At 42.2% G+C, this 26,722-nt stretch overlaps 1 protein-coding gene across 3 annotated transcripts in view; it reads left to right on the forward strand.

The window, feature by feature from the left end:
• Positions 1-26,722, forward strand: part of MYO1E (myosin IE) — a 177,875-nt gene that overhangs the window by 92,729 nt on the left and 58,424 nt on the right. For all 3 annotated transcript variants that reach the window (XM_036440246.2, XM_036440256.2, XM_045582052.1), the window contains 5 exons: positions 11,574-11,661; positions 14,298-14,387; positions 18,065-18,196; positions 20,031-20,165; positions 21,769-21,901. In XM_036440246.2, the coding sequence (XP_036296139.1) occupies positions 11,574-11,661; positions 14,298-14,387; positions 18,065-18,196; positions 20,031-20,165; positions 21,769-21,901 (578 nt within the window). The remainder of the gene's footprint in view (positions 1-11,573; positions 11,662-14,297; positions 14,388-18,064; positions 18,197-20,030; positions 20,166-21,768; positions 21,902-26,722) is intronic.

The following is a 26,722-nucleotide window of genomic DNA, read 5'->3' on the forward strand; positions in this document are numbered from 1 at the left end:
AGTGCAGTGTATAGTGCCCAATTGGAAAGGTTAGCCCAAGCTTTAAGAGAAAAAGAACCCGCGCTGATTAATTGGAAGGGCGTAATTCTTCACCACGATAACGCATGACCGCATACTGCAAGAATCACTGCTGAAAAACTGCGCCAGTTGGAATGGAAAGTTCTCCCTCAACCTGCATATTCTCCTGATATTGCCCCTTCCGATTACCATTTGTTTCGTTCTTTGCAAAACTTTCTTCTTGGAAAAAAATTTAATAATGAAGAATGCCTCAAAAATGCATTGACCGAATTTTTTGCATCAAAATCACAAGAATTTTACAACAGAGGGATTAAAATGCTTCCTGAGCGTTGGGCACAAGTAGTAGAAAACAACGGCAACTATATTGTTGATTAAATTTTGTTGTATTGTTTAAATAAATTCGATTTTAAAAAAGTATTAGAAAACGACATTAATTATTACTAGACCTAATATTTCTGGGCTAGAAATCAGTGTAACAAACTGAATTTAAAAAAAAAAATCAAGGGAGGAGACAAGGTGTTTTGTCAAGGATAGGCCTCCACCAAGGGCTTGGTCCTGAGTTTTGCATATCTACAGACTCATCAAAATAGTTAGAATTAAGCAGCTTCAGGTAGACTGGCTTTGGCCAGCCAAACTCACAAATGATAGGTCCCAACTCCTAAGTTTGTGAGGAGAATTCTGCCTGTGGACAGCTCAGGAACACCGTCCAGAGGGGAGCCATTTTTATCAAGAGAGGGGTGGAATTCAGAACAGGGATGATCATACTAGCTATCACCATCAGATCCAGGCCCCCACCTCTATCTAGAGACAGGAACTCGTTGTTTCTCTATTCCTCAGAGTAATCCATTCACTTAGGGAAAATCCATCACTTCTGGTGTTCTTCTCCTGTCCTGACTCCCTGTGGTCAACCCCTTTTTATCAGCCTCCACTTTCTCCTGCCAACCCCAGCTATTCATTAGGTGAAGATCCAGAAATAAACACCCAGGATGTGCCTTAGATGTTTCCCAAGTTTATCCCCAACAGTCCACTGGCAGACAGAGCAGAGGGAGTGGCTGCTTTAGCTGCTGATTTCATCCACTGCCTTGTGTTCACTGATTAACTTTCCAAGGATAGACATTTCCAATCTCTGTGTTGCCTTATTCACTTAGTATAGATCAGTGTTTTTCAACCTTTTTTGGGCAAAGGCACACTTGTTTCATGAAAAAAATCACGAGGCACACCACCATTAGAAAATGTTAAAAAATTTAACTCTGTGCCTATATTGACTATATATAAAGTAATTCTCTTGAATAGGAATCAAATAAACACAAAGAAAGTATTTTATAATTACTTTATTATGAAATATTAAGTAAACAAAATAGTGAAAAATTATAAAATTCTTGTCTTGTCTGCACCTACGGCACACCAGGCAACATCTCGCGGCACACTAGTGTGCCACGGAACAGCGGTTGAAAAACGCTGGTATAGATATCTGGGCTATACATCTAGAGATTCTGTTTCAACTGATTTATGGTGAGCCCAGAGCGTCAATATATTTCTCAAGTTCCCTAATTGATTCTAGTTAAGAATCAAGACTAAGGCTTCTGAAATCCTCATATCCCAGTCACCTCTTATCTTTTTTTTTTTAATATATTTTATTGATTTTGTACAGAGAGGAAGGGAGAGAGATAGAGAGTTAGAAACATCGATGAGAGAGTGTCATCAATCAGCTGCCTCTTGCACACCCCCTACTGGGGATATGCCCGCAACCAAGGTACATGCCCTTGACCGGAATCGAACCCAGGACCCTTCAGTCCCCAAGCCGACGCTCTATCCATTGAGCCAAACCAGTTTCGGTGTCACCTCTTATCTTTATTACCATTAACTGGTTCAGACAAGATACACTTCCTGAGTGCCTGCCCTCTGCTGGATGCTTTGCATGTAGATCATCTGTTTCTGTCCTCACAACCACTCTGGCTGCCAGTATTGTTATTGCTAGAGGTTCCGTCCAGAAAATGAGGTTTAAAAGAAGCCTAAGAGCCTCAAACTAGTAAATGGTAGAACCTCTATTGAAACTTAGTCAACTCCTGCCTTAAGCACCAGTTATCACTGTGATAATCCCATTTAGGTAACATACCTACATCTCGAATTTAACAAGTTCACAATGGTTCTTTTATGTTACCCCAAAATTTATCCTACCACTGACTCTCTCTTCCAAACACAGTTGCCAAATGAATGCTCCTTAACTATTATATCTTTTAGTCTATGTCCCACTTCCACTAAAATGTCGCAGTGGCTCTCCATTGCCCAGTAGAGTCCAAAGTTCCTAGCTTGGGACATATCCAACTTGATTTTTTTCCAACTCTAACCAAATTGTGCTAACCTTTGCCCTGGAATGTGTCACGTTCTTGCCCAGGTTGGTCTCCCTGTCTGGAGTGCTCTCCCCCATCCTAAGCCTTTCTCATCCAACTCAGCCCAGTGGTCATTCTCTGAATTTCAGTAGCACCTCATATAACCCTCGTTTTCAGCATCTTCTTAATATTGTTGTTTTTTTCAATTTGCATGTGCACACTTTTTTCAATCTTTGATTATGGATGGGAAACTGGTGTATGCTTTTTTGTTTCTTGGGTACGCACAATAAATGTTTAATGGTAATTTTGAAGCTGAAATACTTGAAGTAAGCTGTAAGTGCTATTGCATTTAGAAAAAGGAGAGATCAGTTTAGACTGGAGCAGTCAGCAAAGGTGTCATAGAAGTATTGGGACTTGATTTGGGTCTTCCTTTTAGGGTGGAGAAAGCATGGATGGCTTGAGAGCCTCTGGAACCCACACTGTATGATGAAGAGGAAAGAGGATATATCAATAGGATTGTTAAAAAAAAAAAAATTCTATTGACAAATGGTCCTTGTCAGTTACTCAAAGGCCTGCACTTGGCTTCCACTTCTGTTTCTGTATTACAGCCATATGGCATTTGTGCAGTAATGCAGGAGAGGCTGATTTGAGGATATAAGATTGTGTGGGTGACAGGTACCTCCTGGAATGATAGGTTTGCAGATCTCTGAGCAAGAACAGGATTCCATAAAAGATTGGTTCAGAAAGTTAAGTATATTGGTAGAAAAGAGATGGGATCTTGAGAGAAGACCAATATCTAGTGAGGTTATGGGAAGCCTGGCCTGAGTTGGAAAGTCAAAGAGGAAACTGATGTGTGACATTCCATAAGCCTATGCAGGAATAAAGGTACAGGCAGTGCCAATAGAAAAATGCAACAGTTATAGCTCCATTAGTATCATTGACAATGATGAGCACTGAAGACACAGGTAGATACACTTGTGAGCTCAGTAAATGAGCAACAACATCTGCTCCACTCATCACCTTTTTTTTTTTTTTTTTTTTTTTTTTTTTTGCTCTAAAATTCAGAATTTGGATTTGTGTTTTGGAATTACATGTTATATGGCTGGATCTATCAGAGACATCTATGCAAATCTATTTAATAAAAGAATCCAGTGTGGCAAAGGGGAAGGAGAAATAGCAAATTTTTCTCAATTTTCTACCATCTCTATATCACCAGACAAAATCTTAGCCAGAAGCATTTCTGATGCCCTGACCAACTGACCCCTATGGAGACTTATGAAACCTTGGAGATCATTTATTTGGCAGTTTTATTTCAAATCAAAGCGAATTTCTGTCCTTTTTGGCCTACATCAGCTCCTGCTGTCCTAGCCTTTTTCAGGAAACGTATTGACAATATGAAAGCATCGCCTTTAGTGCAGTTTCAAATTTTTTTTTGCTTGAAATATTCTGCAGCAGGTTTTTCTGCAGAGGAGGGCATTCTGCCTGCAATGTGTCCAACACCAGTTTGCAAAGTCTTGTAGATTGTATCCTGAATACGTGCTGAATAAATACTTTTTAAAGAATAAATAAAGACGCGAAAGATACTTTGAAGGTATACCAAAAGGATTTGGTGACTCACTGGATATGAGAAATTTGGAAGAGGAAAAGGAGCTAGTCATCGCTACTGGACCTAAGATCTCTGACCCACCTGCTTCAAAAGACAGTTTGGAATTGGAATCCCTAATATTTACAGTAGTGAAGATTCAAAAGGAAAAGATTTTAAAAATCAGAGCAGCTCTAATATTTGCCTTGTGTCTCGTCTCTACGTAAGTGTCTCATGGATCCTCAAGTTGTCTTCCTGCCTTTGATGTACTTCAGGAATCTTTTATTAGTAGTATTGGAACTCTCCTCTGGTTCTGTGGGTCCACCCAATTTCTTGTTTGTCCCAGTAGCACCGATAGGCCTTTGAGGCTCTCTTACTCTCTGACTCTCTGACCTGGCTTTGTCAGTTCACACCCCTGATTGTGGAATCTGTATGAAGCACCACCCTCTCGCTGGGGGCTTGAAGAGCAGAGACTCAATCTACCTTTTCCCCAAGCTCTCTGGCCTATGTGATTCTTCTTTTTTTCTTTTATGTATTTTTATTTATTTCAGAGAGGCAAGGAGAGGGAGAAACATCAGTAATGAGAGAGAATCGTTGATTGGCTGCCTCCTGCATGTCCCACAGTGGAGATCAAGCCTGAAACCTGGGCATGTGCCATGACTGGGAATGAAACCATGAAACCATGACCTCCTGGTTCACAGGTCAATGCCCAACCCCTGAGCCTCCGGGTGCAGCCGGGCTGGAATTCTTTTATCACCCGTCAGAGTGTTACTCAGGAGCCCTGACTCACTAGCTAATTAATATGCTCTTTGTAATCATAATAGTTAACCTTTTTTTGAATAGTTGCTTTATGTCTTGGCATCTTTTACTTACTTGTCTTTACAGCCCGGCAAACCAGGTATTACTACCCTCCTTTTTACAGACCAAGGAACTGAGTCTTAAGAGAGACAGGAAACATGTTAAGCATCTCGCATCTGAAATAGGGCAAAGCCATGCTCCAAGTTCAGGCTGGCCCATTGTTACCCTCTTTCCACTTCTCTGCTGCTGTGAGTCAGCAGGTGTCAGGTTATCTGTTTGCTAACCCATTACCACCCACGGTCACGTTGTATAGTGGAAAGATCTCTGGGGTTGAGTCACAGGGTGGATTCTTTATACTCTTCTGTCTAAAGTGTGTGACCTCTGTATGCCTCAGCTCTCCATCTGCAAAATGGGTATTAATACCTTAAAGGAATATAAAAAAGTAGACATACACTTATTAAAAATTGTTCAGGAGTAACATAAAGGAATATAAAAAAGTAGACATACACTTATTAAAAATTGTTCAGGAGTAACATAAAATATCTGCTAGTCGCCTTAAAAGGAATTTCAGACATAATAACTAGCTGAGCTTGGGCTCAAACTTGGTCTCCATAGGAAACAGTGAATTCCTCCTGTTGCCTGGGGCTGGGCCAAGGTGAGCATCGCCAGGGGCCATTTTCTTGGCTGGCTAGAGAGAACATTTTGTCTGCTTGACAATACTAATTGATTGAGGAGAAATAACAGCTTTGACTTGTTCACGCTGTGCTCATTATGTTAAAGTCTGAATTTTTATCATTTACTCAGTGGCTTGGGTGTGACTCTTTGATTTTGCATTTTTATCCATTTAGCCTTTGCATGTCCTTGAGGATTATTTGTCAGTGTTCTTTCAAGGTCTTGACAGGCCATCCTTTCTCTTCAGAGAAAGAGATGCTTCACCTCAGGCTTCTTTCTTTCCCAGATGCAGCAGGGCTGCGAGGAAGGGGATGGTGGACCTTCTCTGCTGGGATTCTCATTCTCGATCGCATCTTGCGATCACAGCGGTGCAGGCAGGCTATGATTTGTTAGTTCCAACTGTGTGTGCGATAATAAGTGTTTTTGGCAGAAGCCTTACTTAAAGGGGTGTGTATCAGAAAAGATTCAGGAGTGGTTGGTTACAAGTTTGATTATACTACAAACTGTGCTATTCATGGAGTTACTTTGGGAACTATTGCTGGTTGTAATTGACTATCTAACCCATGTGTGGTTTTTAAATACAGACCCTGGTCTGAAGCAGTGTTAACTCCTGAGTCAGTCTGTCCCAAATCCTTTCCTAGCAATGTCATTACTAGCTATGTGTTCCTGGGCAAGATGATTAGCATTTCTTATCAAAGAATGGGGATAAGAATAGCACCTACCTCCCAGGGCTTTCATTCACATCAAATGATAGATGTATGTAAAGCCCTTAACAGTTCCTGGCCTGCTTTAGACACTCGATGAACACATGCTACAATTATAACAACCAGAATATGTTAGTTTGCTCCTTTCTTTTCATTGAGGTCTAACTGAAATATAAGTTTTAGGTATACAAGATGATTTGATAAATGTGTACACTGTGCAATGATCACCACAATAAGTCTAGTTAATACCCATCACCACACATAGTTATAAAAAAAAATTTTCTTGGGATGAGAACTTTTAAGATCTACTCTATTAGCAGCTTCCTAATATGCAGTACAGTATTTTTGACTATAGTCACATGCTATATATTACATCCCCATGACTTATTTATTTTATAACTGGAAATTTGTACTTTTAAAATATACTTTTTTTTTTTTTAAATTGATTTCAGAGAGGGAGAGATAGAAACACCAGTGATGACAGAGAATCATTGATTGGCTGCCTTCTGCATGCCCCACACTGGGGATTGAGCCTGTAACCTGGGCATGTACCCTGACTGGGAATGGAAGCAGTAGTTCATAGGTTGATGCTCAATCAGAGCCCACTGGCTGAGCAGGGAAACTTGTACTTTTTTTTATCTCCTTTACCCATTTCACCCACCCCTTACTTCCTTGCCTGTAGCAATCTGTGGTGGTCAGCCATCAATCTCCTTTGGAATTGGTGTTGTTTCTCATTTTCTGGACTACTTTTCAGTCACTAACATGTTCACTTTGTATAACTCTAGAATTACAAAAGGTCATTTTGTTAAAACCACCCTTGTATTCCTTTATCCTTGGGTTTCACCTTTTGAAATAAGAGTCCAGTTCCATCCTAAAATGTCCCTATGTACACACAGTAGGGTCTCAGTGAATAGGCCCCAGTGGGAATGTCCAGAACTTCACTGTCTCATTGATCTGCACACACTCCAATCAGGGATAGATGCCCCTGGAGTCCCTGCAACAGTGCCCCCGTTGCCTCGGTATCATCACAGCATTTGTGCACTCGCCTTCCCCAGGAGGCCGTGAGCTCCTCCAGGGCAGGAGCCACATCTCCAGCCTCCAGCCTAGAACTTGGGCTTAGACGATGCATGTTGGGTAAAGAAATGTGCATACGTCCAGCCAGTGGGGCTCAGTAGTTAAGCATCAACCTATGAAACAGGAGGTCATGGTTCGATTCCAAGTCAGGGCATATGCCCAGGTTTTGGGCTCAATCCCCAATAGGGGGTGTGTAGGAGGCAGCCGATCAATGATTTTCTCTCATTGATGTTTCTATCTCTCTCTCTCCCTCCCATTCCTCTCTGAAATTAATAATGATATATTTTATTAAAAAAGAAATGCACATACAATTTTTGCTTTACATTTTTATCCTTTCCAACATGCAAACGAATACAAAAATTGGAAAAACAACATTTCAATTACATTAACTTGATCAATTATAAGGGAACAACAGCTACTGTGGTTAAGAATCACGAGACATATTCTGAGACTAGGAAGGGGAGATGGGAATAGACTGCTGAATCTTCCAACAGTCGAAATGGTTGACTCTACTTATTCTATGGGATATCTCTGAAAAAAATTTGACTGAAATATTTTACATTTGCTTGAAGAAGTTGAACTGAATTGAACACATTATTAATTTTATGTGAGGAACAACCTTCAGACTAAGAAAAACAATTATGGTCCTTGAATTCAATTATTAATATGCCATTGTAAATAGGTCCCCTCCCAGAACATTCTTTCCATTTCTTTGAAGTTTTAGCATATGTTTTCATTTCTATAGCTAACGCACACAGAAAATGCATTGTTTCCTATTTGAATTCATATTTCCTATGAAGTCTGTTTTGACTTCGTTTTAAATTTACTTGGCTAATTCCCAGCCAGCTATACAAGATCATGGGACTTTGTTTAAAATTCCTATTGCTAGGCCCTGTCCCTAGAGACTGGGATTCAGCAGGTCAGAAGGGGGCCCAAAGGTGGGCATTTATTAAGTACTTTGAGGATTGTGACAATCTGCTGGATATAGGGACAAATAGGGGGCATTGTTCTAATTTAAGGTACATACATTTCTAGAGGACTTTTTTTGTTCCCTTTAGAAGTCAAGTGAAGGCAATTAAATTAAGAAAGGCTGCCTATTACCGCAAGCCAAGCAAATTGCTCTAACTGCTCTGAGTTGCAAAGCAAATAGTTTTGGGTGTGCTATATAATTTGTCTGATACTTTCGCATTCTTTTAACTTTGGTTTTAGTCCAGGGGAAGAAACAATATTTTCCCATCCAGAAAAGCCAGTATAATCATGTTTGTATATACTGTAAGCTTCAAGTAATTATCTAACATTCCATTTTTGTACCATATTCTGGGCAAATTACCTGCCTCTGATCAATAAAACTTTGTGTTAAGTGTCTGTAAATCGAAACCAAAGAATGAAAGTTCCGATCAATGTTCAGCCAGAACTAATTATTTTAAATCTTCTGAAAAAATATCAGAATTCCCGAGAATGTAAATGTCCTATTATTGGACCTGGCATACTTATTTCAATATATAAAACAAGTTACTTTCCATTATTATTCTTTTCTTTTGCTTCCAACAAAAGAAACAAAATATCTCATGTCTGACCACATCATTAGCCTGACACAGGGGAGAGATTACTATACTTTTATTTCATAATTCTAGTAAAATTTGTCCTTTTCCCCTTCTGTCTTTCACGTACATGCACACACACGCGCACACACACAGAGTTTGCTATAAATAATTCTAAAATGAAAATGTTTCCTCATCATGGTATAGTAAGTTGAATAATAATCTAAAGAAATTGATCTCTGTTGGTTATCTCTGTGATATAAATTTCCATTTTTTCTGGAAATTTTGTTTTTAAAAATCTGAAATACATGGATAATTGCCCATCTCAAAAATGTAAGCATTAAGAGAAATCATATTTTAAGCCGAAACCAGTTTGGCTCAATGGATAGAGCATCGGCTTGGGGACTGAAGGGTCCCGGGTTCGATTCCGGTCAAGGGCATGTACCTTGGTTTCGGGCATATCCCCAGTAGGGGGTGTGCAGGAGGCAGCTGGTCTGTGACTCTCTGCCATCGATGTTTCTGACTCTCTATCTCTCTCCCTTCCTCTCTGTACAAAATCAATAAAATATATTTTAAAAAAAAAAGAGAGAGAGAAATCATATTTTAAAATACTGTCATCTAAATACCAGCTCCCAAGTCAATTTTTTTTTTCCTTGTTACATTTCTAATCAGCTGAGGGCATTATCATGAATGTCTATAGTTGTAATTATGCTATAGATATATTATCATCTGCTTATATGGCTACTTTGGTTGCATTGTCTTTATGTTGTCACATAGTTGTTTTTTTGTTGTTGTTTTTTTAATATATTTTATTGATTATTTTTACAGAGAGGAAGAGAGAGGGATAGAGAGCTAGAAACATTGATGAGAGAGAATCATCGATCAGCTGTCTCTTGCACACCACCTACTGGGGATGTGCCCGCAGCCAATGTACATGCCCTTGGCCGGAATCGAACCTGGGACCTTTCAGTCTACAGACTGACGCTCTATCCACTGAGCCAAACCGGTTTCAGCGTCACATAGTTTTCTAATTGTTTTAAATGTCTGTATAATATTATATTGTGTGGTTATACCATTGTAACTCTTGGACTTTCCAATATTCTTGAACATCCACATTACTTACAAAGTTAAAAAATGGAGTTTCATCACTGACAAGACCTGTGCTTCCAATGAGCAAGAATGTATGTTTTGGCCCTGGATCTAGCATATAAATCATCTGATTATATGGGCCATTTAAACAGATAACTTCTTCGTGGCGCTGAAATATTTGCTATACATACCAAATCTGTGCTGTGAGGAAGCATGTTCTTTGTAAATGGTATGGCACGTCATTCCAGACTCACTGTCTTTCTACTTGCCACCGTATCTTCCTCATGAAATATCAGTTTGTTTCCTCCAGTCGTGTGGCCCAGAAGCCCGGAGCTGAATACTGGGATGTGAATGATTTGCTTAGGTGGATTCAGACCTTTGAGGTTCTCGAAGAGTATGGTTTCCTCATTCTTCCCCATACCCTCTAATTAGTTCAAGGAAATTGAACAAAGGTCTGAGTTTTGCTATGATGGCTACTTTAATTATTTGTTTTGTTTTGAAATATTAAATCTTTCTGTTTCCTTTTGAGGTCATCTGGTTAGATTTGTACCCTAAACAAATGTTTCCTCTTTTCTGAAGTAACTAAGTAATCGATAACAGTACATTAGGTTGGGTGTTCATATAAGAACATTTGCTCTGTACCCTAAAAATCTTGATCACCAATTGCAAACAAAAATATTGTCTGGCCGAAACCAGGTTGGCTCAGTAGATAGAGCGTTGGCCTGCGGACTGAAAAGTCCCAGGTTCGATTCTGGTCAAGGGCATGTACCTTGGTTGTGGGTACATCCCCAGTAAGGGGTGTGCAAGAGGCAGTTGATTGATGTTTCTCTCTCATCGATGTTTCTAAATAAAAAGTATTGTCTGAATTTTTTATACTAAATTTTATCACTTTATATGATATGGATTCCTTTCATTCTATCATGGTAGCACAAGGGTCACCAATAAAAGATGAGATATCTGACTGACTTAAGCATGTCTTGAATTGACGTCATCATCAATTCAAGGGAATTTTGAAGGAAGGCAACTGGTATTTTGTCAAACAGACTATGTTAACAAAAGAGTTTCCCCATACAGTAAGACCACAAAATGGGAGGTAGTCTTTTGTTATTCAGGATATGATTAATATTGCCTCATCATTTAATTTTAGGACTTCAGTTTCAAAGTTGCTTGCATCAGTTCAAGCCACTGAGGGTGCCTACTTTTTCTTTCTTTAGTTACTAAATATTTGGTAAATAATGAACTTGAAGAAGTCTCCCTCAATATCTTTTTCTTTACCAAAACCTCTGCTAATGTTTTGTGTTAGTTCTAGTCTTTTTTTCTTATGTACTTTTTCATTTACATTTTTGTAACTGTTTTATATATTGTTTGAAGCAGATTTATTTCACTTAACATTACTTCATATGTGTTTTTCCTGTGTTTACACTCTTCACATCAGTTGTAATTTTTGTACAATATTCCATCCTTCTGATATTTCATAATGTCCCTAAGTGTGTCCCCTATTACTAGGCATTTAGAATGCTTCATTGTCTATCAAGTGCATGATGGCAATTGTTAAGACCCTAGTCCACACACCATGTTGATATTGCTCATCTAAGTCATTGAGGTGACCTGATCCTGGCATGATTTGTCTTTCTCACCCGGTGTTGCACATTTTTTACTGAATTTCTTTCTTTTTTGTTTAGGGATAGGTGTCAAAGGGGAGAGGAGCAGGTTGTAATCCACTTCATGGGTGTAACCCACTTCATTTTTGTCTTTCTTTCCTCAGTGGTGAAAGTGGTGCTGGAAAGACAGTGGCAGCCAAATACATCATGAGTTATGTTTCCAGAGTGTCTGGAGGAGGCCCCAAAGTCCAGGTGAGTTTGTGATGTAGCCCATTGTGAGACCCAGTCCTAGATGAAATGTAAGAGGCTCCATAACTGTCAGAATGGCAAAATTTTTGAAGTGTTTGAAACATTCTATTGATAAAAAGCGGGGCATAGTCCCTCTCATACAGTCCTGGTAGGAGCATGAACTAGTATACACTGAGTGGCCAGATTATTATGATCTCTAAACACATAATAATTTGGCCACTCAGTGTATATCCTATATAATAAAAGGCTAATATGCAAATTGTCCCCTCAACCAGGAGTTCGACCAGCAGGCAGGCCAAGACCACATCTCCGCCCCCTGGCCAGGCTGGCCGGACCCCACCCATACACGAATTCATGCACTGGGCCTCATATATATATATATATATATATATATATATATATATATATATATATATATGTGTGTGTGTGTGTGTGTGTGTGTGTGTGTGTGTGTGTGTGGCCACGCACTGAGTGGCCAGGTTATTATGTGTTCAGAGATCATAATAATCTGGCCACTCAGTGTATGTACTTTTCTAGAGGGCATTTCAGCAAACTTTATCAAATCTACATGCATGCACTATTTGACTCATTAATCTGCTTAAGAGAATGTATCCTTTAGATGTGCTGAAATGTATGCAAAATAATACTCATATAAAGTTATTTAATGTGACATATTCTGTAAAAAGAGGCTTATGAAATTAATTTTTAAAATCTATTTTATTTAACCCAACATATCAAAAACATTATCATTTCAATATTAAAATATTGATGAGGTATTTTACGCTCTTTTGGGTGCTAAACTGTTGGAATCCAGTGTGTATTCAACCTTTACAGCACATCTCAATTGGGACTAATGCCATGTTGCAAATCAAAGCCACCTGTGGCTCATGGCTTCCATCTTGGACAGTGAGTGCAGCTCCAGAACTAGATTGGCATGGTGCAGTCCACATCCTTTTTCCATTCATGTAGCCACACCCTCTCCCTAGAAGACGGATATGGAGATAGAAATCCAGGATGCTGGTTTGTGGGTGGGCTGTTCCTTTGCTGTAATTTGCTCTTTCTTTTTTCCCCAATACGCTTACCACAAAATTCTTCGGAACATCTTGAGCGTGGATGAATGGATGGATAGATAGGTGAATGGATGGAAACATGAATAAAGATCCTCAGTTAACGCGTCAGTAATTAAAGAAAACAAGAGACAAGGAGAAACCTTTCTTTTGTTCTATCCCTATGAGGAACTGAGTGTTGACAAGTGGTGTAGGTGTGTCTGACTAGCAAACAGATGTAAAGGATTAGGAAGATCCACATGACAAATTTAATTTTACAATGGAAAGCAAGACTTATTTAAGTCCATCAGGTTTTTTGTTGTTTTTTTTTTTAAAGAAGACTAGTTAGATTGGAAGTGATATTTCTAAATTTTGAAACTTACCTCATAGAGGGACCACCCAGAACTGGCCTGTGGTGCCATTGCTAATGACATGTCCCTGGTCGATGTGATTCCGGGTTTTCCTCTTCTGAATGTCCAGGAAGCACCAAAGGGTGCGCTTGGGCTGTTACATAGTCAGTTAGTAGTTAGTGCCTTAATCCAGCCCCGTTTTCTCCAGACCGTGACTTAGTGGCCAGACTGCAGACATTTCATGTTGACTTTTCTCTTCCTGTTTTCCTACGAGGACAATGAGGCAGAGCACTTGGCTTAAAATTAGTCAGTAGCTACAGAGCACAAACCAAAAAGCCTTGTTATTTCTGGAACATGTTTAACCATAGCATGTGAATAATTAGAAATACAAGGAATGACTCACTTGTGGAAAGACCTCTCCAACATCAACTCCTGTCTCCTGAGCTATCTTGCCCAGGGAGAGGTTTTGCACACTTTACAGTCTGGTACCGAACGAGGGTCTTTGAAACCCAAATTCTTGCCCTCTGGTGGGCCAGGAATTGTTCTGTACAAGCCGGCATCTGCCCTTGCTGCTCAGAACATGGCTCCATGTTGGCAGAAGCAGGGGCACCAGGGCACTGGTTGGAAATGCAGGCTCTCGGATCCTACCTCAGACCTACGAGACCCCCAGCTGCATTTTTACAGGATCCGAAAGTGAGTGCCGCATATGAAAGTTTGGGAAGCACAAAACTCTACAGCAGTGCTTGAGTAGGAGAAACTGTTTCATTTTCCTTAATGTCCCTGTCTTTCACAGTGAAGAGGGTGGAGATGGGGGGTGCAACAGGCAGGGAGAGCAGTTGGTAGAGGAGGGATAGGGATTGCCAAGAATCAAATCAGAGCAGCAAGGAGATGCCCTTCCTTCTCCTCTCCTTCCTATGTGAGTCTTGGCATGGCACCCCAGGGCGTGCAGGGTAAAATACAGCAGATGTGGGAGCCCCAGCCGGGAGAGTTTGGAGATCCTGATTCACTGGTGGGACACTGGCTCCAGGGCTCCTGCCTGAGTCCAGGGAGTTGGAAGACACAAACCCACTAACAGTTTGAAGTCTGTGGAGAAGAAGGAGCAAATCCTCCTGAACCTGCAGGAACATGTGGACTTGAGGTCGCTCCCTGCTGCATCCGAACCCGGGTCCTTAGGGAGCGGTTGGCATTGCGTGGTGTGGAGGGTGTGTGTGCCTTCCTGACCCCCGTCTGTTTGCTGTGACAGCACGTCAAGGACATCATCCTGCAGTCCAACCCGCTGCTGGAGGCCTTCGGCAACGCCAAGACCGTCCGGAACAACAATTCCAGCCGATTTGTAAGTCTCCTCCCTGGTTCGGGAAATGCCGCCTGGCTGGTGGTATGGATGCTCCCGGTTTAAGTCCGGTGTCTCCAAGGCAACGGGAGCTTTCAAGTGTCATCAGGAGGCTGCCTTTTGCATCTTTTCTTCATTTTCTCTAGCGGCATGCTGTCAGGCTTCAATTCGCCCTTTAGCTGAAGTTATTTTTGAACCTGGGAATATAAATTAGATGATTTTTTAATACAGTTTTCAACTTGAGTTGCCTTCCTAAGGAAAATAGAAAATGGTGCTGGAGGAGTTTGCTTTGTGCCCTGGAGGAAAGAGGCCTTCTTTCCCAGACAAAGTAATAAGTAGGCTAGGACCCAAAGCCTTTTTCTTTTCATTCATTCATTTATTCATTTAAAAGCCTTTTTCTTTTCATTCATTATTTATTTATTTAGATTGATTTCAGAGAAGAAGAAAGAGAGAGAGAGAGAGAGAGAGAGAGAGAGAGAGAGAGGAGAGAGGAGAGAGAGGAGAGAGAGAACCATCAATGATGAAAGAGTCTAATTTATCGGCTGTCTTCTGCACACCCCCTATTGGGGATCGAGCCCACAAGGTGGGCATGTGCCCTTACTGGGAATGGAACCATGACCTCCTGGTTCAAAGGTCGACACTCAACCACTAAGCCATGCTGGCTGAGCCCAAAGCCTTCTTGCTTTGCTCTTGCTCATAGACTGGGTCTGTGGAAAATGAAAGGAACACACTGTGACCTGGCACCTTCTAGAGAACCCTATGTCAGGCAGAGTGAGTTGACGGCCTCCCCCCTCATAGGTTGGTGTGTTTTATGTATTTTACATAACATAACAGCACCCCAAAATGATTGGACTTAACCTGATAGATTGCCTCCTGACTGGCCCACTTACCCAAAGTAATGAAAATGTCAGCCGAGAGCATTATCACGAATGCCCATGAAAACACTTTTCTGTCTGAGTATCTCCTGAGAATTGAAGGCTGGAAAGGATGAAAATAAATATATTCCCTGTGACAAAAAGCCACATTTCCAAAAACCTGAGTATTTGCCCAGGTTTTGATTTATGTAGATTTTGCATCTTAGCTCATAGACTATGTCTGGCAGGAAAGCAATGAAGGAGCTATCTTTGAGGCAGATGCGGGACGGTTTTAAGATAAATAAGTGGGAATTTGGGAGACAGATAATTTCTTTCTCACCCTTCTATTTTGTAAGGAAGCTTCTATTTTTCAAGAGAATTCTTATAAGCTCATGCAGTAATTGTTTGTTTCCCTGGTGATTTATATCAGAATTGGCCTAATTTTCATTGCTGTTCAATATTATTCAGACTATTTGTTTATTTGTTGATCCATTTTTTTTTTTCCTTTCTCATTGGCTGGGTCATATTATCTTGAAGAAGTTTCTAGGTAATGCAATAGGAAAGAAGATGGGAATATTTTCCACTTGACCTTTTTTCCATTTTAATCTCAATCTTCCTTATAAAAATGGATTTGACCAAACTTAACTCTGTTGCTACCAGCCCCCTCTTTTGCTCACTTAGAAAGCAGAAAATAATTAAATCAATAGTCCTCTTGATTTTTTTCACAATAAAAATTATTCTTTATCCTGAGACAAGGATGATAGATTGGTCAATTTTTGTAAAATAAGACAAAAACATCCAGCAGTTTTTATTTTTCTGATTCCAAAATAATGTCTTACATAAGCTCCGAAAAAAAAAGATGGAAAAGATATGGTTGGGCACATTTTTCATAGAGTAAACATCTAATGGGCATCAAAAGATGTTCCCACAAATAATGAGAGAAATGTAAATTAAAACCATGTATCATTTTCTGTCTCTGAGGTGAGCAAGTATTAAGGAAATTAATACAAAGAAAAGACACTATTGGTTAAAAGTGGACACATTTCTGCTGGAGAACAACTTACCATCTTTATCAAAATTGAAAATGTTCATTTCTGTGACCCAACAATACTTTTAGGGCACAATATCTAAGTTCTCTGTTAATAATGACTTAAAAAAAGATAACCATAGAATATTGTTAAATTTTTTTAAAAGGTTAAAGAATAATGTTTGCAATATGGTCCCATTTTCATTTTAAAATGCACTTTTCATAAAACATTATGTAATTAAGAACAGGGGATCCAGGATGGCCATAAAGTAGGAGGGAGTTGCACTCACCTCCTCCCAGCACCACATCAAAATTACAATTAAATTACAGAACAATCCGCCTGGATAACCATCTGAAGACACATTTAGTTGAACAGTCTTAAAGCTAAAGATACACAGAAGAAACCTCATTAGCATTTCTTAAAGGTTCCCCCAAGGTCTTTCTAACAGTCGACCAAGGTTTGGAACCACTTCTAGAGAACTTGAGAGTCTGCCATGTACAATGTCTACCCTTCCTAGACGTGACGTCCTGTTTGGTTTCATTCCCTCCCCCACTTGATGGAGGTTACATGGATGGGCACTGCATCCTTCCCTCCAGAACCAGCTGAAAGGAAAAGATAAGAAGAATGGCCACAATGGGACACAAAGGGGAGCTTCTCAGGAACCACTGTCATTCGGATAGCAGTGGTCTGTGCTCCCTCTCTGTGTCTGACGCTTCTGGGAGCTTATTTTGGGGATGGATTGGGAGGAGTCCTCAGATGAAGACAAATAGGCCATTCGAGAGTAGCCTCCTTTTGTAGCCTCTCGGATACCTGGAATCCAAGTGACTTCGCAGGGACACAGCAGGCCCTGGGTGCCAGGGCAGGAGGAAAAAGATGCCATGTGCTTTTCTTGCCCTTAATGAGTTTACAGTTCTAGTCACAGACTTGCGGCCTGGCAGGATTCAGCTCTGAGATGGGTGGAATTCATCACATACACATTTTTAAAATATTACATGTGAATGCAGTTAGGCTGGGCATGCTTTTCCATGTGACCCTAGGCCACACCATTCCTTAACACCCACATTCTCATCTTTTTCTTCATTTAAGTTTACTCTTCTAGACCTTTCTGAGGACTAGAGAGAAGCTAAATTCTAATTAAAAGGGGGTGGGGGGAATTCATTTATTTAACAATCTGGGCACCTTTTCCAGCAAAATGCTAAGGTTTCATTCTCCTTTGTTCCCTCTTAGCAGTAATTTAAAAGGAAATATATAGTAACCACAACAGTAACAAAAGTCTCCACACCCACACTAGCTGGAGAGGACCTTCTTTATAATCAAGTGTTTTTCTTTTATATAAGAACTTTAGATTCTCCAGGGGTCAAAGGAATTGCTTTTGCTCAAAATCTGCAAAATGCCTTTCAGAGGGAAAAGTTGATTTCTTCTTAGAGGCTGATAGAGTTCACTCTCCTTAGATCAAAGGGACCTTGAGATTTTCTGTCCCATTCTTTACAGCTTCCGGCTTAGCAAGCAAACCCCTCCTGGGGAAAATGGGCAAGGAGAGTAACATGTCCTTATTTAGTTGTACTAGAATGGCAGATTCTCGTTCTCTATACAGAATTGTATGATTAGACAAGAGTACAGGCTATTGTCTGATTAAGGGGGAGGGGGGTGTCAGGAAATCTAGACCAGGACTGGGAATAATTCAGAATGTATCTAGCATTAATGAATTTCCTTGAATTATATACTGTATCTAACGCCTCTTTGGAACATCATGTTTTTGTTCACTAACCACTGAAGGAAACCCCCAACTCTCTTGCAGGGAAAATACTTCGAAATCCAGTTCAGTCCAGGTGGGGAACCAGATGGTGGAAAGATCTCCAACTTCCTTCTGGAAAAATCTAGGGTGGTGATGAGGAACCCTGGAGAGCGGAGTTTTCACATATTTTACCAGGTTTTCCTTTATATTGTTTCTTTCCTACTTCCTTATTCCTCCTCCACATGTAGATTTGCTTGTTTCCTCTCAGTCATCGGGTTTAGACAATCTAGTCTGCAAGCCAAGGAGCATTTATCACAACGGTATGCATAAGTCGGCGTGCAGAGAATTGTCAGAACTAATGTCCCTAACCTCACAGGAGAGTAAGTTCTAGTTGAGGTGAGAAGACAAAGTTAAATAATCAAGAAAGTGTTGATAAAACTTCCAAACGAAAGCTTGGTTCTTTGCCAGATGGAAGTTCGTGTGGGGAGAATTGACTGGGATGGGAAGGGGAGGTCTGTGAAGAGGCCGCAGGATGACAAGGATGGGAGGCTGTGCAGGCAGGTGTGGTGGCCTGGACAGGGCACTAGAGGTGTGAGCAAGTCCTCAACGAGTTTGCAAGGGCAGAGTCTTCAGAAGGGGGTTAGTCAGGGGAGGAAAGCCAGGAACCTGCATTGTCACGGAAGCCAGAGGAAGCTCGGGAGTGAGCTTCAGGATCAAATGCTCAGAGCTCTTGAGGATAAAGGATGGGGAAGGGGTCTAGGGACCAAGAAAGGGCTGTTGGGCTTTGCCTCTGGAAGTAGCATCAGGAGTCATTTCATCAGAATGGCGAAGGGAGAGGCCAGAGTGCAGATGGTTAAGTCGTGATTAGAAGTGGAGTCTGCAGCTTGAAGTTCACGGAGTCAATGAAATGCTTCTACAGAAGGCCAAGAGCACACGTTTGTAGATAGAAGAGAGCTGGGGGGAGGGGGGGAGGGGAGAGATGTAAGTGAGAGGGGCTGTGCCATGTGGGTGGGAAGAAGACAGGAAGAGTAAGGAACATTTTTTCTCAGACAAAAGAAAAGAAAAACAGAAGGGAAAGATAGGAAGAGGGTGGTACAAAAAGATTTCGAAGAGACTAGGAAGAAAACTAAGGGAAGCTGATGTCATGCTGATGTCTTAGGACTTCTCAGCAATGGAGATGAGGTTCCCGTTTGGGGGGGTGGGGGGGGGGGGTGCTGCTGAGTTGACACGAGAAACTTGACCGCAATGGAGAAGTGTGGAGAGGAACTGTCTCCATTTTCCTAAATCCCATTGAGTTGGAGGCAGCAGGGAGCTGCGGCCGGCTTGCCTGGGCTGTGTGCATCTCTTTCCATCGCTTCCTTCAGGGACATTTTCTTAACAGTTGCTCATCAGTCAGAGGAGCATTTACACCATGGAAACCGGCAGACACTACAAATCCATTTTCTCCCCAAGAGTTGATGGTTAAATATTTGCAGCACAGCACTGATGGGAGACCTTTGGGAGTCTTGCTCAGACCTAAGGCAGATACCAGAGGTGGAACAAAAAGCCTGGGAGAATCATTTGCTTCAGGGGTTTCAGAATGCCAGAGTGTGGACCTTCGGTGGCTTTTTAACATGCACTCTTCAGTGAAAGCATGGGGGGTTGGGGCAGAGGGGGGCAGAAAGCCACAGGCCAGGTGAGCAGGAACGGAGTGACTATAACCTGGCTTGGTTTCCGCTCTCCTGCGGGATCTCACCACGGAAGCACTGCAGTCCGCTCCCCATATCGGACAAGGGGAGCTGCTCAGGTCTTGCAGGTCCGATCAGACAGTTAAGGACGAGCATGTGCAGAGAGGACCCTGGGCTAGCACCAGTAGAGCAGAAATCCTGAAGCCCTGTCATGTTTCGGAGGTGAGGACCACCGGTCAGTTCAGAAAGCAGGGCTAGAGAGTCCCGTCACCCCCGTGCAGGGCGGAGGCAGCAGGAAGCATGAGGTGCCTTGGACTACTTTGCGGGCCACATCACACCCACCCCGCTCTCTCTTGCTCCAGCTCATCGAGGGCGCCTCCGCCGACCAGAAGCAGAGCCTGGGCATCACCAGCATGGACTACTACTACTACCTGAGCCTCTCCGGCTCCTACAAGGTGGATGACATCGACGACAAGCGGGAGTTTCAGGAAACTCTGGTGCGTGCTGGTGCGGGGCCAGGCGGGATCTGCTCGCAGGCAGGGCGTTGCTGCCGGTAGAAAGGGCAGTGAAGGTTAGCAAAGCCAAGAGCAGCATGAAATGTCCACCTCCTTCTGCTGTAAGCGGTCCATTTCGTGAAACACGTTTAAGCACCCTTCAATAGCCACCTGCCCAGCTGCCAGAGGACCCTTAATGATTTGAGATGGGTAATAAAAAGGAGAGAGAACGTGCCCTGGCCGGGGCTTAGAGCGTCCCGCACACCAAAGGTGGGGGGGTGGGGGGGAGGGGTCAGTTCCCGCTCAAGGACATGTAACTCGGTTGCAGGTTCGATCCCCAGTCGAGGCACATGTTGGAGGCAACCAATCAATGTGTCTCTCACATTGATGAGTGTGTGTGTGTGTGTGTGTGTGTGTGTGTGTGTGTCCCTTCCACTCTCTCTAAAAATCAACGGAAAAAATATCCTCAGCGAGGATTAGCAAGCAAACAAACAAAAATAGTACATGCATCATTACCCCCCCCCCCCCCAGGAGTTCTGATGAGCAGGTAAGGACGGTTGTGCATAATACATTTCCCACACCTGTGTACTGACAGCTCGCACCAGTGCTGCTTCCTTAGAAAGGCAAAGCAGAGAGCTCTTAGGACCCCAATCAGGTTAGTTTGTTAGAACACCTTCAGACTTTTCCCCACCCACTTTCTCCTCACTCCGTATGTACAGGTCAGAGTGCTCTTCACACCCTGTGAATGTTATAGTACTTTAAAGGGTCACATCCTCCTGGAAACAACAAGTCGAGATAGAGCTTTCTGGGGGTGGGCTGGTCACCCATTTAGCCTCAACAAAATGCATCGCTACTGTCTTTTGAGTCAGCTACCAGCCTGGCCCAACCTCAGCCCAGGGCTGGAGCCCAGCGGGAGACCCTGCAGGGCATTTGGAGGTGCAGCTTGAAGGGCAGGATGTTTTTCCGGGGCCAGGACCAGAGGGGACATCAGGAGGCCCGAAGGAGCTGGCTGAGCGATGCAGACAGGGGGCCTGCATTGGTCCTAGAGCACATTTCCTTTGGGGTGTGAATATCAGAGACTCCAGCCTTTCAGCTGCTTTTATTCGATCGTATAGACCTCAGAAATAAGACTCCTCTGATGCTGTTATTATTTGAATTCCTGGAGATTTTTACCGAGATCTTTTGTAAATGTAGCCTATTCTCAGTCCTCCCAGTGACGGAAAGCCTCTGCCTCTATTTGGAGTAGTTGGCCCGGTGCCCGAGGGAGAGGCACCAGGATCACACCAAGGGACGCAGACAAACGTGTTGACTGTGCCCAGCTGCTGCTCCAGCTGTGCATCTCTCCTTCTGCAGCTCTCTGGGCCCTTGCCCTGGAGGGTTCATGCTCTATACAAGGACACAACTGCCTCTCTAGCATGATGTGGAGACTTGAGAGAGGAGAAAGACTGCATTGGTCAGGGGTAATGTCTGAGACCGGGACTTCCAGCTGCCGTCCCTAGCTAAGCCCCATATCACTGCACCATCCAATCCAAGCTTGGGCTCCTGCATTGCGTGCTTCTGAGGTTGGTGACCAACTCACGTGGGTAGTTTCTCTTCTCGCCTCCAGCATGCGATGAACGTGATCGGGATCTTCGCGGAGGAGCAGGCGCTGGTGCTGCAGATCGTGGCAGGCGTGCTCCACCTGGGAAACATCAGCTTCAAGGAAGTCGGCAACTACGCCGCGGTGGAGAGTGAAGAGTGTGAGTAGCTGTGGCACACAGGTGTTGAACAAGGGGAAGCCATTGTTTAGCTCCATCAGAAGTAACCCACCGCTTTCCTTTGCTTAGATCTCAACTGGGGTATTTTGGGAAGAGATGAGAAGTCTCACGCGTCCTGCTGTGGCAGAACAAAAGGGCCTGTGAGTGTCCAGGCCTCTTCTGCACACCTGCCCTTCCCCTCCCGCCCTTCTCCTCCTGCCTCCTCGTTAACTGTACCAGAGTCACCCAGAGACCATTCGTGAATTAGTTTCAATGTACCATTAACCTTGGGAAAGTCTGCGGAAATCTCACTTCTAGGTTTAAAAGTAAATTGATACTTTAATGAGGATTAGGGTAATGGCCGAATAACTCACAAGATTTTTCTCCTCATACAAACCTTTTCTATCACTGATCTTTGGGGTCTACATTCACTGAAAAGTCATGAAGAACAAGTGACTGGGTATATGTAAATATGGAAAGCTCACAGATTCCGTTTGCCCCATGGCTTGGATTAGATTGGATTTCTGAACATGAAAAGAAAAAGAAAAAAGGACTTGACTATTGAGTTGATATTGGTAATGGTCACTTTTAATTGTCACCTCTGAGCCTGAGGACCTGTGTGGCCATTTTCACTCTTTGAGAAGGAACCAAGTCCTTCCTGCAGAGACATTACTGGTTTTGCGTGGCACAGGCCCCCACAGTCACCAGGGCGTGTGACTGACTGTAGCCTCTTGGGCATCAGTCGACTTTCCATCCTTTAACCACCCAGGAAGACATTTCTCCCTTTCTCAGCATTCTTCAAGGATGATAAATTTAGATGCTTAGTAATAAATAGTATCCCACTCATTGCTGACAGTGCAGCAAGGCGATTTCCATTCCAAATAAGGTTCTTTTTATATTTTTGTTTTCTTTTGTGATAAAAAGGGAAGCTCTGCTAACTTCTGATGTCTGTCTGATAAAGAGCAAGATGAATTATGTTCACCGGGGAAAGGAACGGGGTGGAAAACAATAAATAGACAGGGAGTCTAGAAACACAACCTAGCAATAATAATAACAACTATGTTTCTAGACTTTGTGGAGATGGCCCTTCACATTTAACAAATGCATGGAGCATGCAGGAAGCTCATTAACACATGGCCTCTTAGCATTGGCAGTTTTGGTTTCTGTGAAAGCCTTCCCTTAGTGGATGGTACAGTCCTCGACTGCCCCTTTTTGCTGAAGAACAAAGTCACCACTCTGGCACACCTAGCATTTCCCCTTGTGGCTGAGCCAGGAAGTAGCCTCCTCAGCCAACTGCATGAGGCCCGGGATTGGCAGCTGCCTGTGGAATGCCCTGATTGGCGGAGGTGGAGTGATGGGAATCAGGAAAGGCTGTGTTGGAAACCAAGGAAGTCCAACAAAGAAATGTGCCCTCCTCCCAATAATTTGTTTTCTGTTCAGTTGGTAAGGCCTTAGCATGGTTCAGATTGGTGCTATGTTAAGGCTTCCCAGCCCCACCCCCACTTCCCGTTCAGCCAACCTGTTCCCTTCCCCAGAGGTTTCCGGTCTCTCGTATTCCATTAGGGGACTCGTGTTGCAAAGCAACTACACTCACCCACTCATTTTTCTCACTTTGTGCCTCGGTGGGAACATAAAACATAATCTGCAGTTGCCTTTGCACTTAACATTATATCATGAAGGTTATTTTATATCAACTCACTGAGGAGCTTCATCCTTTTCTGTGGCTGCATAGCATTCCATTGCTTGGCAGTATTTTAAATTTGTGAATTCGTCATCTGTTGATGGACATTAGGATAGTTCTGAATCTGCTGCTTTTACAATAATGAACGAACACTACTAAAAAGAATCACCTGGTTTGTGGTATCTTTCTGATATCTGAGTATATCAGTGGAATAAATTTGTAGAGGGAAATGCCAGCCCCTGCTTTAAGGGAAGAAAGCAAACTTGCTCTAGCTATTGTAGGGAAGGGGGAAAATGGTAAAATTTTCATCAGAGCTAAAGCAAAATAGCCATTAATAACAACAAATTCAATTGTTACATTTACCTTAGACTAATGGAGCTATAGAATTTCCTGAGTTAAACCTTTATATTGCTGAGAAGTCAAACAAACCTCAACTTGGGCACATGTGTACCTGTCGTTATCAATGGCATCAGATGGTGTTGTGGAAACAAGTCTTGCTCAAAAGATACTAAATCCAAATTAACCTAAGAATTTTATTGAAGGAAAATAATGTGACATAAACAACAAAGGGGAGTACAAGTGACCATGCCTCTCCTTGGCCCTGTTAACTGTTTGATATATATATATATATATATATATATATATATATATATATATATATATACACACACACACACCACATTGATCTGTTTGGTTTCAGAGAGGAAGGGAGAGGGAGAGAAAGATAGAAACATCAATGCTGAGAGAGAATCATTGTTCGGTAGCCTTCTGCATGCCCCCTATTGGGGATTGAGCCAACAACCTGGGCATGTGCCCTGACTGGGAATCAAACCATGATCTCCTGGTTCATAGGTCGACCTTCAACAACTGAGCCACACCAGCCAGGCTAATTTTTTTTTAAAACTTTTTTACCTTGCTGTTTCTTTTAAACTTGTAAAATGGAATTTTGTTTTGCTGCATCTTGTCAGTTTCTCTATCTTCTCTACACTTCACGTGTAAAAGAAAAAATTAAATATGACATTTTAATGCACTCACAGAAATTTATCTTCATTATCAAAATGTGCTAAAACATTATTTTCTAGCAGGTTCTTTTATGTTCTACATAATTCCGATGAACTATGCCAGAGTTACATCAGAATTTTTAAAAGGAATCAGGGCCTGCTCCCTCCTCTTCTTCCCCAAGCCTGGTGCTGCTCCTATGCAGCCCTATGTAGCCACCATCCTGGCTACCTCATGGAAATTCACAGCCTGAAGGAAGTCAGTGGGAGCAGCCCTGTAATTTCAGTCCCAGGGCAGCCACTGCAGAAAATGCGAGGACATAAAAGGTTATACTTAAAAAACATGGCATGGACTTTTTTCAAGGCCAGTACTGGATTTCCTCTCTAGACTTCTTAGCTGTTTCCCTCAGCCTGTGGCTCTGAACCTTGGCCAGATTCCATGCCCTGTTTTTCGAGTGCCTACGATCCTTCATTTGTGCCCTCTACAGAAGAGGTGTGAGCCATGGGAGTAGCAGGGCATGTTTCCTTTACAATTTTGTGTGTCTGTTTGATCTCAAGGACTACTTCTCTTTTGTCACATTTCTTTAGCTAAGGTCATAAAGATAATGGGATACACTTTTTCACCAAATATTTGAACTGTATCTCCATGTTAACATGGTTATGGGCTTGGCAGGAGCTCATACTTACAAAATCAACAAAGTGAGGCTAATGATTTGTTGTATCAAACTGTTCACTGTGTCGTTGCCATGAAGTGTGAGGGGTCCTGGTGAGTTTACTATAAAACATTGACTACCAGTATGTCAAGTGAAACACACATGTACCTGACTGTCTGCCTGGTGACAGTGGTGACAATCAGCATTGTAGCTTCCCGTAGTGAACCTCTTATACCTCAGACTCTTTGGTAAATGGCTCTTGATTCTCACAATAATCCTACTTTGTGTCTAATCTGATTTACGGGCACCTGATGTTTTTGCTCTGTACAAAGGTAAGTTTTTGTTTAGTTTAGTTCCTAAGCATACATGTGAACACCAAAACTAAACTAAAAAAGGGTGGGAGGAGGGTAAAGAAGGTGAAGGTTACCATGTCGATGGTGATGGGAAGAGACTAGACTTTGAGTGATGAGCACACAATGCAGTATACAAATGAGGTATTACCCAATTGTACACTTGAACCTAATGTGATTAACCAATGTCACCCCAATAAATTTAAATTTAAAAAAACTAAGTTAAAATCATCGCTTCATGGCCTTTGCGCCAAGATCAAGTGTAAAAACTAAACTAAAGGAAATGGCCATTGGCAAATTAATGCACTTGATTTATTCACATGCCCTTTCTAAAAGGAAGCTGTCTGCTAGTGGGAGCATTTCTGTGGAACACTCACATAGATCATATACACCTTGTTCTGGCATTATACTTCTCCTAAATGCATTCACTGACTTAATCTTGTTGGAAGGTGTATACTGAGAAATGTCAGCCTGTTCATTCTAACACCATCTGTGAAATTCAGACATTATTTTTTATTGGGAGGCTTGTAATTTTGAGCATTCTCATGATACGGTCTTTAACAAAGTCCTTTTATCAGAGAATTTTGGTAAAGCTTTAGGCAGAAAAAGAAGACTCGTAGTCCAGTTAAGAATTTTGATTTGTGTCCATAAAAATCTTCCATTAATATTGGGGAAAATCTGAGCATCCCTGCATGCCCAGAGATGGTTGGTGTCACTTATTCACATTAGGATGTTTTAACCAGAAAAAAAGAATCCCATTTATATCACTAGTCCTCCTCTTGCAGAGTTTCACAGCCAGAAACAGGTTGCTGAGCCTGGGAACCTCAGCTTTTCTACCCAAAAGCCAAACACTACATCACTGCATGTCCTCAGGGTGGAATAGGTGTACTCTGTGATTTGAATAACACCAACACCCTGCATTTCATTCATATGCCTCGCCCAGAAAATTCTTCTTCTGTCACCACTCTCTAGATGCCACCCAGGTCCCCTTGCCTCCAGCCCAACCATCTCAGACCATCCAATGATCTCCACTATTGGAACTGGTCCTGACCTTTCAATCATCTACTTCAGCCTTCAGCTGTAGCCAATGCTGGTCTACTCACTGTACCTCAAACTATGTCTCCTGCATTCCTGCCTCCTCA

Source organism: Pipistrellus kuhlii, unplaced genomic scaffold (genome assembly GCF_014108245.1).
Source record: "Pipistrellus kuhlii isolate mPipKuh1 unplaced genomic scaffold, mPipKuh1.p scaffold_m20_p_1, whole genome shotgun sequence".
In the NCBI taxonomy this organism is placed as follows: domain Eukaryota; kingdom Metazoa; phylum Chordata; class Mammalia; order Chiroptera; family Vespertilionidae; genus Pipistrellus; species Pipistrellus kuhlii.